Below are 14,780 nucleotides of genomic sequence, written 5' to 3'. Positions count from 1 at the left end.
GATGCCAGGGAGATTCCAGGCCAACTGGCCTATTGGGTGCTAAGCGCGTTCAATCTAGCTCGATGCCAGATTGGATTGTCAGGAGGTGGAAACCAAGATCTGGATGAGGAAGACGTCCATTTGACGTTAGGATTTCCTCGTGGCCGAACACCTATCTCACGGCCAATGGAACATCAGAGCAACTTCACCTTCAACGACATGGTTGCTGCCCGATGTGGGAAGGGGCGTTTTAAAATGACCCCAAAGGACATTTCCCACCTGATGATGCAGGAGGTGAATGGCGGCGACTTCTTCAAGAAGCTCTTCATGTTCGTGTTGGAAAATGCGTTGATAGAGACCCCGTCTGACAGCCATTGCAAACCGAAGATTCTTAATTTCATAGATGATGTGGACGAAATTAGGAACCTAAACTGGTGTGGTTACGTCCTGTCTGTGCTCGAGGATACGTACCCTAGCTGGGCAACCCGCCAGAGTGTGAACTTTAGCGGTCCAATCTACTTTTTGGTGGTATGGGACTAATATGTGCATTAGATGCCCCTTCTCTTGCATTATGCATTGGTATAAATACATTATTTAGCTGTACACATTGCATTACACGGCCATTTTCATGCATTATGCAGTAGAATAAATACATTATTAAGCTGAAATAATTGCATTACACATATTATCTTCCATCAATCTCTGTGATTTTGTCTTTTCTGTGATTATATTGGACTTGTTTTTGCATTATGTCATCATTAATATGCATTAATGGTCTGTTCATTATGGTGTTGTAATTTTTTGTGGAATGGGATTAATATATGCATTAAATGGCCATTTTCATGCATTATGCATTACAATAGGTACATTACGAAGGTGAGCTAATTGCATTACACATATTATCTTCCATCAATCTCTGTGATATTTTCATTTCTGTGATTATATTGGTCTTGTTTTTGCATTATGTCTTCATTAATATGTATTAATGGTATGTTCATTATGCTATTGTAATTTTTGGAGGCATATGTCGACCGTGTGGTTTATTGCCGGAGAAGGGTGATCCGTTCTTGGCCAACGATCAAAGGTTGGACAACAGAGGCTTTGAAGCAAAGGGCTGACGTGGAGCACGGCCAGTACGGAACTGGCAGGCTGGAAGGAAGGGTCGATAATAATAGCTGGCTGGAGGAAGAGGAACGAAGGAAAGAAGAAGTGGATACCATAGGAGAGCACGCAGCACCTGGCCGACCCAAAGCATACGGCCTCAGAAAAAAGTTTGTTGCATCGAGCGCCCTGATGGCACGGGCAATTTCTGCATGGGTGGATGACTTCAATCAAATCCCAGTGGAATTGTTGGATGACGATTGCTTCCGTGTTGAAGCCAGATTGGGAAAAAATTACTGGGAATTGAGGATCAAACAGTGGTGGTGGACGAGGATATTGTGACGAGGCTGACGCAGGTGAAGGACGATGAGGAAGAATACAGTCCTGAGTGGATTGCTGAGTTAGAAGAAATGATGGCGGCATATGATAAAAAAAGACATTGAACAAGAGCACCACCAGGCCGTCTTTTGTCCTAGATGGCTTCGATTGCCCTGACCCTTTCGCCACACAACCATCAAATGGAGCTGGGGGGAGTGGTACTGGTGGCACAGAGCCGCCAATTGCTGACATTACACCGGAAGTCCCAATCATTAGGCAGCCGGGAGGTGAAGATGTCGAAGGAGATGTCGGCATTCCCGAGCCGTTTGATTACGAAATCCCGGATGTCATGCACACTGGAGCAGGTGTTAAAGAACAACAGCTCCCGCCATCAGACTTAGCGGTTGGCGGGGAATTACGGAGCACCGCTGAGGTAAGCATCCAGTTACATATCCTTGAGTACTGTGAATGGTTACCGATACTAACTCATTTTAATTGTGTGATTGATAGGCACAGGTGAATGCTTCCGTAGGAGAACCAGTCTGTGATGCTTTTGAGGGAGGGGCAGACGCCGGCATTGGCGGCCAAACAAAGAAATGCAAGACATCAACAACGGGTGTAAAGATAGGAGCATTGGGTCAGAAGGGTGGAGCTGTAATGGACAATGCCAAGGTTTGGGCTTCTTAGAAAAAAAGTGAACTGTATAACGTCATGATTTCATTGGCATAACGTTCTCACTAAATTCGTATTTTATGTAAAGGACGACAACACACAACCAAAAAGTAAGGGGGGCGTAACAAAGGGAAAGAAGGGGAAAGAGCCGTTGGCTCATAAGGTATACGTGTAAAATGGAATTATATACAGCTAATTCTACATTATAAACTTGTTAACATGCATTTTTTGTGCTTCATTGTTCATTAATAGAATCGACCCCAGTGTAAGGGTAAGCGACCGGTTATTGACGAGTCTAGAGCGGGTGTGAATTTGATGGAAATGGTCATGCCAACTGTGGTTTCGCAAGACAAAGGAAAGGGAAAGGCGATACAGAAGCATGCTGGAGATGTGGTACAGAAAAGTTAATTTCCTTTTGAAAACATAGTTTGTAACATGTAAATATGTGCGTGCAAAATTATTGGTAACACTAGTTTACCTAATGAGTACATTGTTTAAATTGTATTGTGAATATATTGTAATGTCACAGGCAATTGGTGAGGGAGTGAATGTAATACATGTAAGTTCATTATTTAAAATAATCCCTTCATTATGGATACATTAAGATGCATTAAAAATATGCTTTCATGCATCATGATGCTGATGTTATACCTACTGCTCGTTTGCTGAAAGGGTGTTACATCTGTATTTTACATATCCATACTCTCATGTATATGAGGAGACCGGGGCGGTGGCTAGAATCAAAAAGGCAAGTCTGGCTGCAAGGTCGCCGTTCAATGAGAGGGTTGTTAGACTTACAGCCAAAGCCAACATTGTGGACAGAGAGTTGTATTATTGGGTGCTAAGCATGGTAGCCACAAAGAAGTAAGTTTGGTAATTTTGCTCTATTGTTGTTTAACAAATAATTGTTTGTTGTTGTTAAAGTGTTTATTGCCTATCAGGGACGATGTTGTCTACAAGGACAGCTTCAGGGAAACATTGCATGGGGAGTTCCAATCATTTGCTCCATTCAACAGGATCAGCCCTGCAATTGTAGACACCTGGGCTTCTTATTTGAACAACATAGAGCAACTAAAAGCGCCAGAGACAATGTCTAGGCTATTCTTCTGCACGAGTCCTTGCGTGAGTGATCTACGTTTTAATTGTGTGATCAACCTATGTAAATAATTTTAAATAAGTAACTAGTTTACCAAATAATTTCCAGATGGAAACCGTTGTCGACGCTCTGATGGAGTGGAATGAGAAGCAACAACTAGATACATTCTGGACCAGACTGTTCGGAGAAGCGCTAGGAATGAGAAACCTTCAATGGGAGACATATGATATGGTAAGTGTGTGTTGCTTTGTGCATAGTTCGGCTGAAACTGTGCATTATTTGCCTAGAAAATACACGTTACGATATCAAAATTGTTTCATTACGTCTGAACTTGTGTTGCACTATAGAACTACATTTGCAACTATGGATCGTTGTTTATTTATTTTCCACTACATTGAAACTTTTTATTTGTAATTTCTGAATATTTTTTAGTGAAAATAATCCGTCGTTGTGCAGATCTTTTTCCCAATATGGGGTGCATCGCAGCAGTATGTGGTATGTTTTGATTTGCCCGATGGAAAATTGAATATCATAGACCACAGTTTGGCAGAACCACACGCATCCTTCGAAGCCAAGTACGGCAAGACACCTTCTCTTCTGGTAAGTAATAAGTTTACTACAATAGGCTGCCATATGGTGCAAATAATTCATAGTAGAATTAAGAACTAAACAATTTTATTGGGTGGTCTAGAAAAAATTCTTGGCTGAGGCACTCACAAGGTGCAAAGTTCCTAAAATGGCAACCCAGGTGCGAAAGTGCAGAACCCACGTGGTCACCATGCCTTGGAGGAACAACAACTTCCTTAACGAGGCTGGTATTTACGTCATGCGGCACATGGAAACCTATTTTGGTGAAAGGGAGAAGGACTGGGAATGTGACCTTAATGCAAGTGGAACTAAAAGCATGGAGATGTTCCGCATCAAATATGCAAGGACCCTCCTGACGTGTGTTTACAACACTAGAGGTGGTGACAACCAGAAGAAGGCAACGCGTTTTTGGAAAGAGAAGTCGGCAAAATTCAACTTTGAAAATTGGGTCCACCTATACGGTCTTGAGTGATGTGTGGTATGCATTACACAAATGGTGATGGGACAAGTAATGGCAGCGTTTGAGTAAACTCTTGAATTTTATGATTATCTTATTTTTTGTGAAGTACACTTATTCGAACATCTATTAGTATGAATATTGGGAACAAATATCCTGTACCAGTGTTATGAATTTTTAAATCTTGTACAAAATAACAAGACATCACTGCATAATAATAGCAAATAAGTACATAATAATGCATTCACATTCATCAATTTTTTTAAAAATGAACAATAATTGGAAGAAAATATACCCAAGTTACAAGATGATTCATTTGGTACAAAACAATCTAGCATTCCACATATACGCAATGTATGGACGTCAATGCAAACCAAGCATCATGCATAATATTCTGCAATCTTCACGCAATATTCGGTTGTGCATTGTTTGTAACAATATGTGCATTAATTTCCATTTTTCATGCATTATTTTGCGTGCATTATTAGGCTTAATACGTACATTAGAGGCCCTTTTTAATGCATTATGGTTTTTTTCATTACGGGTATTCTGTACTCACTACTAAATTTAAGTACTTATTATATGCATTATTATGTTATGTAGGTTCATCATGTGTTTAATATTAAAGCATTATTTGGTACCAGAATTAAATTTGTTTGTGATGGGCCTAATATCAAATTTCAAACTGCAAATGTGCAACATTGTCTTTCAATAAAACTGTAATTCCTGAGTTTAGTTAATTTCGGTGAAACAAAAAATTGTAACAAACCCAAGGAATAAGAAAATAGACGCATAAAATAAAATAATCCGGCTACATAAATCCATAGAATACATCACAACGTACTCTTGCCCTTCCCCTACTCTTTCTTCATCTCCATCTCTTTAAGCATAGGACAATTTCTGGAGTCATGGTGGCCCAACTCATCGCAAGCCTTACACCGTCTTAGAGGCCTACTAGCATCCTTTAGAGCCTTTTTCCTTATCGAAATCAGTCGGCTCTTTGAGCTGCTAGCATGCCCCTTAGTCTTGACAACATCTGGAGGATGAACCTCAACAATTTCAGGCCGCACCATACCATAAAACTCTTCAATCATTCGCATTTTTTCAGTTGCTGACGTTGTCGGATTCCCAGCTTGTAGAGAATTACCAAGATCTTCCACACCGCCTACAAAAGCCCTTAGCAATTCAATGTCCCCCTCAAACCGTCGGAGGGAACCATAGAACATAGAAATGCCTTGCTTTGACACTGCTTGCCTATCATCAACAACAGACCTAGTAGGAATGTCATCATGAATTTCCCCATGGACCGCCTTGGCTAGCGGAGTCTTCATCCATCTGCTTTGGCAATATTTTTCTGGTATTTTCTTCAACTCATTGTTCCTTAACAGGAAAAAAATATGACTGCACAAATATCCATGCCTACCAAATAGTTTGCATTCGCAATAATATGACTCATCACTCGTATCATGAGTCACCAAATACGATTTGCGATAGCTATCGCCAAGCTTGTATGTGTCAACAAATTCAGTTGAAGAAAATCCTAGCACGTGACATCTATCATTACCCTCAACGATTTCTTCCTGTATTTTCCTGAATATCGAATCGGTGTAAAGCGTCGAAGCATGTTTCTCAAATGGCAAGGTAGTGGCCAGAATGGGCAAAACAATGGCATCGTGGTAGTCTAAAGTCGTCCTACTGTTAAGCTGAAACTCAACAGCATGGTTGAAATTCAAGTAGAACTCGGCTATGTTCGCACGGGGCTTCAAAAATCTTTTGTAGAAACTGTTCTCCGATTCGAAAATTGATGTTGTCCTAATCATCGAACCCAGTGGAAAATCTCTAAAATAAGCTGGTACCCAGAAATGCCTGTGCTCATACAATGAGTTAAACCATTTAGAGTCTTCCAACCCATGACTTTCCACAACTCTTTTCCACTCCTCTTCAAATTCTTCAGGCTCAAGCAGATCAGACCAAACGCATGCACTGAATTCCTTCTTGAAAGCTTCATCCCTGAGCAACCTATTTGGGACCTTGGTGGACAACTTATGCATTATGTGCCACATACACCATCGGTGTCGCGTGCCAACCAGAACCTCTTCAATGGCTGATCTCATTCCGTTGTCTAGATCTGTCACGATCATCTTCGGTGCTATGCCCATGCATTCAACAAAATGTCTAAACAACCAGCCAAACGCACCTGTTTTCTCATTACATACCAAGCCAGCCGCAAAGGTTACAGGGCTTCCATGATTGTCCTTTCCCGTGAAAGGACAGAATATCATGCAATACCTACATACACAATCGTGTGCATGTCATTAAATTAATCAAACAAAAATATAATAAATCAGTAAAGTTATCATAATGTACGATTATGTCCTTATAATGCACTTGATATAATTAACAATTACCAGGAAATCTAATCTGAATAATGCAACTGTTATATTAATGTAATGAATGCAAACGTCATTATAATGCACATACTTGTGCAGAAACATATAGACTTGTTTGTGTTATAGGTGGTGTCAAAGGCTACAATGTCACCAAACATATGGTAATTCCTTTTCATTAAGCCGTCACACCAAAACAACGCAACCAACTGGTTGTTTTCGTTAACCTCATAATGATATGTGTACGACTCAGACATCTCCTTCTTTTTAGCCATGTCGTCCAATACCATTTGCACATCGAATCCATGCGCATAGGCTTTAATGTCGCGTGAAGCATTCCTGATGTCACCGACCGTACAACCGACGAGGTCAAACCCACCGAGAGTTTCTTTCAAAACCTTAAATGTCAATGTGGGTCCAATATTCGCTTTTGAACAATCAAGTATGAATTTCTGATGAACGTCATCCAAATGACGGTTCACAGACATAAACTGCTGATGCTCTGACTCAACCATATCATGGTTATGAACCTCGTTGAAATCCTGTACCATATAACCTGGATGTCCATTATCAGAGAAATACTTGAATGAGATACTAGATTTACAACCACATCTCTTGGATAAGCGTCGGCGCTTCATTGAGAAACCGAAACGTGCATTCAACTGGTCATCCTCGATGGACTTCTTATGGCCCTCCCTATTGCATGCTACATAATACCACGTTGTAACATCGTCCACCTTCCTCACACCTTGTTTGCGCGTGTCAAACCCAACGACCCTAGCATACACATCATAAAACGCAAGTGCAAACTCTAATGATTGGAACCTCTGACCAACAACAGGATTTAATTGATCAGAATAGGCAGGCACAACCCTAACTGCTTGTGCACACGAAACAGTATGACATTTATTAGGTTAAGCAAAAGATGCATTATAAGAGATATACATTACATTACCGCACATAAGGATTGCATTATATAATCATAATGATACATTGCATGTATAATTTTGTCCAACTACTAAGTCAACATTGAATCAAACACTATAGGGATGGCTCTACTTCGCGGAATTAGTTCATGTTTTCAATCTAATAGTATATAACACTCCTAGTGTCAGATATCGGCTTCCCTGGGTTAATTATTGAAGCCCGATGTCACATAAAATAACAAACCTAGTAGTCTGTATGCACCGTTGCCACCACATAATCATAAACCGTCCATCATATTTCGATAAAACAGTAAAAGGCACGCCAACATCAAACACAAATTTCATGATCTACATACATCTGGTAGTGCGACTGGTTTTCGACTAAAAATTTAAAACACCAAAATCAATAAACATGGGTAACAACGGGTGAATTACCTTCTTCCATTGATAATCGAACAAACGTGAAAAATCAAAATCTGTGTGCGATTGAATCTATGAAAGGAGAATTTCTCGCATTGTGGTCGACGAAAAAAATTAAACAGCAGTAATGGAGTCAAAATTTGGCAAAAATCTGAAGAGCATAATTTGGCAAAAATCTGAAGAGCATAATTTGACAAAGTGCAGAAATCGTAAAGGGAGAAAATCATGGAGCATACCATAACTAACTCCATTTGTTATTCCCTATTATGCCCTTTACACGGTTAACATTAGTTAAATTATTATGATTCAGCTTAATATGTAAACCGCTAGATCAGTACAAATCCACGGTTGATATTTAGAAGGATAAAGGATTTATTAGGTGAAAAGGATTTGAATACAATCCTATATATATATATATATATATATATATATATATATATATATATATATATATATATATATATATTTAAATTCTTTTATTTAGTTATTTGCTTTGTCTATTGAGATTACGTAGGAGTTAGAGTATTTTAAGATACACTTTCTTTTTCTTAAGTTTAAGGGTTGGGCAATTTTAATATTTTTGTTCGGCCATTATTTTTGTCATGAGCTAGTCGGGAATATTTATACTTTGCTTAGTTATGGGATAAATTAAGTTTTGTTAACAAATTACTTAAGTGATGTTTTGAGCCATAAAATACGAGAATATAGTTTATAAGAAACGATGGGCGAATAAATTGAGCACACGCTTAAGATGCATGCATTGTTAAATTTATTTATTTAGCAAAGTCTAATTTTGCATATCATGCTGTTTCAAAAAGGGTGAACTTGCCCACGTTGTTGCGGTTTGGAACAAGAAAGTGTTGAGGAGTTAAGCTTTTGAGGTGGGCTTTCTTTTTAAATAAGGACTATGTCCTAAATACCTTTTATGTGAAAGGAGGTGGAAAGTGTTTGTCTTGCCATGTTTTGTTTTTGAATGAACCTATCTGAAGTGGCTATGCCATGTATGTTTAATCGAATTCGGGTCCCAGTAGCCCTGCTCGGACTAGTGTACACCCCGTAGATCGTGTGCTATCTCTTTGGAGTTGGCCGGTCTAGTGACTTGGTTCGTGGTCACGTTCCTTGTCATGTATGTTCAGATATGGTGATGGTGAATGTGGATGGAAAATGGTTGGCCGACCGAACTTGTGAAATATATGTTTTTGGTGTACTTGGGTTTCTTTTAATTAAAACCCCCAAGGTCACTTGATTATGGCTTGACAAACTATGTTTTGGCATATGTTCACTGAGTGCATCAAGTACTCAGCCCTGCATATTTATTTTCTTAATGTGCAGATTGAGCGGCGATGGACGTGGAGGATGTTGAGCAGAGTTCATGGATTGTTTTGTCATGATTAATAATTGTTGGATTTGTCGTGTCTTCATACTCGACATTTTCCGTGTCTTGAACGCTTCCGCTAAGAGTCCTTTTCTTTAATATTGTTTATTCATGGAGAGTCTTACTCGTTTGAAAATTGTTTATTGTCCATTATTTACTTAGAGTTGGTATTATTGTTAGGATAATATTATGACGTTTTCAAAGTTAATCCAGTTATTAAAAAAAATTGTCAAATGTGTATGATTTTCCCCTTTCTTCCTCGCTTCTTTAATCTTCCCCTAGTCGCGATCAACCGTGTTTTCTATCCATAGAAAATGCGGGCGTGACAGAGTGGTATCAGAGCGACTTTCTTTCCACTCTGGACCCAAGAGTCTTCTTTCCTTCTTGATCTAGATTAGTATCCCTATATAAAAAAAAAATTTAAAAAAATAATTTAAAAGTGTTAAAGGCTCAACATCCGACCATCGCGCTCAACCTGAAAAGAGGTAACCAAAATTTTTGTAAGTGATTTTGAGGTAAATATTTTGGGAATGAAAATGATTAGTTGTTCATGGTGGAATTAGATTGGCGAAAAAAAATTGTTGTGGAAACTTGTGAAAATTTTTGGAAATATTTGAACTTTAAGTGAAAGCATGCTAGTTCTTTTTCTATTGAGACTTTGAGGAACATGATGTTGTTTTGTGTTGAGACGTCTAGTGATAACTATTTGTGTATGCTTGATTATGTGGCCTTTATATGATGATTTGAGTCATGACTCGTATATACTGAAATATGATATTATGAATTATTTGTGTGATTGCGGACTGTTTTGGATGAACGTTAGACCTTACATCATCGATTCTAGTTGTATGTAGCAACTCTGTTATTGTTTCTCCGAGCAAATTAAATGAACGTGGAACATCGAACCTCAGTAAATCTCTAAAACCGAAAGGATAAAAGAAAAATAATAAGTATAAACGTTCGGAAGGTGTGAATGGAAGTTTGAGTGATGATAGTTAGTGTAACATGTGCATACGTAGCTTGTTTTATTATACGTATTATATAATCGTTATATATGAAAGGTTGAGTGAGAAGTCTTGATACGAGAATGTAGTGATTAACAATTGGAGCGATCATATTAATCTATGCGTTTTGAATCAGAATGCCACCGAGACGTGGACGTGGACTTGGGCGTGGACGTGGGTGCGGACGTGGGCGTGGAGAGGAGGACCCCGTGGACCCTCAGAATGTAGAGGGAGAGCAACCACCACCACCACCACCACCTCCACCCCCACCTCAACCCAAACAATACATTGATACCTTTTTGAGGCAAAAACCACAGTTTGATGGACTGGGATAGCCGTCTAAGGCAGAGACTTGGATACGCGCCCTCGAGCGCATATTTGATTTTATGGAGTGCACCGACAAGGAACGCCTCGCTTGTGTGACTTTTTCAATTAACGGGGCCTGCAGATTTTTGGTGGGATACCAAGCTAAGGAACAATGAACCTTGAACGCCGTGAAGAGCTTACTTGGGAGATATTCAAGGAAGAGATGTATAATAAGTACGTTCCCATGAGCTATAGGCGAGCAAAGGTAGTTGAATTCCATACTTTGAAGCAAGGGAATATGACGGTGACAGAGTACGACCATGCACTGTGTGAAATGACTCGATATGCTCCCGAGTTGGTGGATACAGATGAGAAAATGGCAGAGAAGTTTCGTGCTGGTCTCAAGCACGAAATAAGAGTAGTAGTGGCAAGTCGCAGAGGGCTTTCATAATCTGAGATTTTGGCTTGTGCATTAGATGTGGAAGAAGCGTTGCCTAAGGAGATGACAGTAGCAAATACTACACCAGTGCCACTTCAACAACATAATTTCAGAGATAAGAGGAAATGGGATGGAGATCGGACTCCATATGATAACAAGAGGCAGCAACCCATCAGAAACCCACCGCAGTACGGAGGTAGGCAGAGTGCTCCTTATGAGAGGGGTGACTTCCGGCCTAATGCCCCACATTGTGCTAAGTGCTTTAAGAACCATTTTGGGGAGTGCAGAGAAAAGCGCAATAAATGCTACACTTGTGGTGGAAATGGTCACTTCTCTAGGGAATGCCCAAGTAAGATTATGGGGATGGGAGCAAGACAGAACAATCAAGGGTTTCGTCCGCAAGCGCGGGCACTACAAGCCGAACCAAGGGGATACTTACCCGCACCACAGCAGCAGCAGCAGCAACAACGTCGTCAAGGACTTCCCACTCAGGCAAGGGCATATGCTTTAAAAGGGAAACAACAGACGAACCAGCAAGGGAATCAAGAGCAAGGAAACTTGGTAGGTATGGGCACGCTCCTCGACATGCCTATTGTTGTTTTGTTTGATACGGGTGCATCACATTCTTTTATATCAGCATCATGTGTGAATACTTTAGAACTGCCTATCAATAGAACTGAACAAAGAATGAGTGTGAATTCACCCGTAGGAGGAACTATAGATATTTCACAAATTTGCTCGAATGTAGAATTTACTATGGGAGAACTTAAGCTAGTTGCACACAAATTACAAGTTATGTCGATGGGGAGTGTAGATAAAATTTTGGGAATGGATTGGTTGGCGTTACCATTCGCTGCAAAGAGAGAGAGAGATCTCTTTTCAAACCCCGGGAAAGGACCCGACTATATTTTATGGGATTTCTATGAATCGACGCAAGTCCATAATTTCTGCACTTCAAGCGACGACTATGATGAGGAAGGGATGCCAGCGTATCTCGTCTATCTAAATGGAGAGGAGAAGAAAGAAAGAAGCATAGAGGATGTGGCAGTACTGAAAGAATTCCCAGACGTTTTTCCTAACGCCTTGCTAGGACCACCACCCGATAGACAGTTGGAGTTTACAATTGATTTGGAGCCAGGATCAACACTGATATCTAAGGCACCATACCATATGGCGCCTAAGGAATTGGAAGAACTTAAGATACAACTACAAGAATTGCTAGACTTGGGTTTCATTAGACCTAGTGTGTCGTCGTGGGGAGCACCAGTGTTGTTCGTGAAGAAGAAGGATGGAACATTGAGGATGTGCATAGATTATCGAGAGTTGAACAAGTTGACACTCAAGAACAAATATCCACTGCCGAGGATAGATGATTTGTTTGATCAACTCCGTGGAGCCGGAGTATTCTCGAAAATGGATTTGAGATCGGGATACTATCAACTAAGAGTCCGACGAGAAGATGTACCCAAGACGGCTTTCCGAACTAGATACGGCCATTATGAGTTTATAGTGATGCCTTTCGGATTGACAAATGCCCCGGCTGTATTTATGGACCTTATGAATCGTGTGTTCCATCCATACTTGGACAAGTTTGTCTTAGTCTTCATAGACGATGTCCTTATCTACTCAAAGAACGAGAAGGAACATGGAGAACATTTGAGGATTACCTTGGAGACGTTAATGGCCAAGAAACTCTACGCCAAGTTCAGTAAGTGTGAGTTTTGGCTCAAAGAAGTGAATTTCCTTGGGCACATAGTGAGTGCAGATGAAATTCGAGTAGACCCCGCAAAGGTGGAAGCTGTACAGAAATGGAAATCACCAACCACACCTAATGAAATTCGGAGTTTCCTAGGACTGGCGGGATATTATCGGAGATTCATCGAGGGATTTTCTAAGATAGCAAGGCCAATGACTCAACAACTAAAGAAGGGAGTCAAAGTGAATTGGAAGCCGGAGTGTGAGGCCAGTTTTCAGTTACTAAAAGAGAAGTTGACCACCGCACCAATTCTCGTTGTGCCAGAGCCAGACACTAACTACGTGGTGTATACCGATGCTTCAAAAGTTGGACTCGGATGTGTACTTATGCAGAATGGGAAAGTGATTGCGTATGGCAGTTGCGGCCACATGAGTTGAACTATCCGACGCATGACTTGGAGTTGGCAGCAGTTGTACATGCTTTGAAGATTTGGAGACACCATCTTTATGGAGTTCGATGTGAGATATATACGGACCATAAAAGCCTCAAGTACTTCTTTGAACAAAAGGATTTGAACATGCGCCAGCGTAGATGGCTTGAGTTGGTGAAGGATTATGATTGCAGTATAAACTATCACCCAGGAAGGGCGAATGTAGTGGCTGATGCCCTAAGTAGAAAGTCTCAACCTCAATTGGCCACTTTTCTCACGAACGAAGAAAACTTGATACGAGAGTTCAGTAAAATGCGATTGGAGGTAGTGAGAGCACCCGAGACAGTGGAAGGAAGGATTGCCACCTTGGTAATGGAACCCGACCTAAGGGTTAGAATCGTGGAAGCTCAAAGATGCGATACTTTACTTGAGAAAATCCATTCGGAAGTGAGGACAGGGGAGCAAGAATATTTTCACGAGGAGGCGGATAATGCACTCACATTCAAGGACAGGTTGTGCGTGCCTAGAGACGAAGGGCTTAGGAATGAAATCATGAGGGAAGCACACGAAACACCATATACTGCTCACCCGGGGAGTACCAAGATGTATCGAGATATGAAGAGACAGTTTTGGTGGAATGGCATGAAAAAGCATGTAGCGGCATTTGTGGAGAGGTGTCTAGCATGTCAGTAAGTGAAAGCTCTACATCAACGACCCTATGGGAGACTACAACCACTTGAGATACCAGAGTGGAAATGGGAGCACATTGCAATGGACTTCGTGACAGGATTACCGAGATCACAACGAGGAAACACTGTTATTTGGGTGATTATTGATCGTCTCACAAAATCTGCTCACTTTGTGTCGATTCGTGATACCTATGGAGCCAATTAAGTTGTCTAAGATGTATGTGAAAAAGATCATACGCTTACATGGAGTACTAGTGACTATTACATGTGATCGTGATGCGAAGTTTACCTCTAGATTTTGGATGAGCCTACAACGAGAGTTAGGCACTAAGTTGAATTTCAGCACTGCATTCCACCCGCAGACTGATGGGCAATCAGAGAGGACGATCCAGACTTTGGAGGATATGTTGAGAGCTGTAGTGCTAGATCGAGGAGTAGGTTGGGAGGAAGTGTTTCCACTAATAGAGTTCGCTTACAACAATAGTTATCAGGCGACTATTAACATGGCCCCGTATGAGGCATTTTATGGGAAGAAGTGTAGATCACCACTTTACTGGGATGAAGTGGGTGAGAGAAGAGTTCTTGGACCAGACTCGGTGGAAGAAATGATTGAGGTTGTTCGACAAATTCGTGAGAGGATCAAGGAAGCTCAGGATCGACAGAAATCATATGATGATGTTTGAAGAACCGATCTCCAATTTGAGGCTGGAGATAAAGTTTTTCTGAAGGTAGCCCCGTCAAAAGGAATAACTCGGTTCGGTGTGAAAGGCAAGTTGAGACCACGATTTATTGGGCCTTATGAGATTCTTGACAGAGTGGGTACCGTAGCGTATAGATTGGCGCTACCACCAAGCTTTGGGAAAGTACACAATGTTTTCCATGTGTCACAATTGAGAA

General features: G+C 40.7%; 3 protein-coding genes across 3 annotated transcripts; 1 reads left to right on the top strand and 2 right to left on the bottom strand.

Annotated features, from left to right (window-relative positions):
* The first annotated feature begins 3,143 nt into the window (after positions 1-3,143).
* LOC121795183 lies at positions 3,144-4,261 on the top strand. The gene is made up of 4 exons (XM_042193641.1): positions 3,144-3,192; positions 3,275-3,397; positions 3,623-3,766; positions 3,858-4,261. The coding sequence occupies exons 1-4, from the start codon at positions 3,160-3,162 to the stop codon at positions 4,224-4,226; spliced, it is 669 nt and encodes a 222-aa protein (XP_042049575.1). The 5' UTR covers positions 3,144-3,159; the 3' UTR covers positions 4,227-4,261.
* An 807-nt stretch (positions 4,262-5,068) lies between these two features.
* LOC121796824 (protein FAR-RED IMPAIRED RESPONSE 1-like) lies at positions 5,069-6,370 on the bottom strand. Its single transcript, XM_042195602.1, has one exon. The coding sequence runs from the start codon at positions 6,368-6,370 to the stop codon at positions 5,069-5,071; it is 1,302 nt and encodes a 433-aa protein (XP_042051536.1).
* Positions 6,371-6,627: 257 nt separating this feature from the next.
* LOC121796822 (protein FAR1-RELATED SEQUENCE 5-like) lies at positions 6,628-7,969 on the bottom strand. Its single transcript, XM_042195601.1, has 3 exons — positions 7,960-7,969; positions 6,693-7,475; positions 6,628-6,632 (listed from the first exon to the last, which is right to left on the bottom strand). The coding sequence occupies exons 1-3, from the start codon at positions 7,967-7,969 to the stop codon at positions 6,628-6,630; spliced, it is 798 nt and encodes a 265-aa protein (XP_042051535.1).
* Positions 7,970-14,780: the final 6,811 nt, after the last annotated feature.

Source organism: Salvia splendens, chromosome 3 (assembly GCF_004379255.2).
Source record: "Salvia splendens isolate huo1 chromosome 3, SspV2, whole genome shotgun sequence".
NCBI lineage: Eukaryota > Viridiplantae > Streptophyta > Magnoliopsida > Lamiales > Lamiaceae > Salvia > Salvia splendens.
Note: the sequence above shows the minus strand (reverse complement) of the source record. Positions and strands in the feature narration are given on the sequence as shown.

Excerpts from the sequence above, each read along its gene's own strand:
- LOC121796824 (XM_042195602.1), bottom strand. The coding sequence starts at position 6,370 with ATGGGCATAGCACCGAAGATGATCGTGACAGATCTAGACAACGGAATG.
- LOC121795183 (XM_042193641.1), top strand. The coding sequence starts at position 3,160 with ATGTCTAGGCTATTCTTCTGCACGAGTCCTTGC. Across the intron at positions 3,193-3,274 it reads TCTTCTGCACGAGTCCTTGC|ATGGAAACCGTTGTCGACGC; the intron begins GTGAGTGATCTA and ends AATAATTTCCAG. Across the intron at positions 3,767-3,857 it reads GCAAGACACCTTCTCTTCTG|AAAAAATTCTTGGCTGAGGC; the intron begins GTAAGTAATAAG and ends TGGGTGGTCTAG.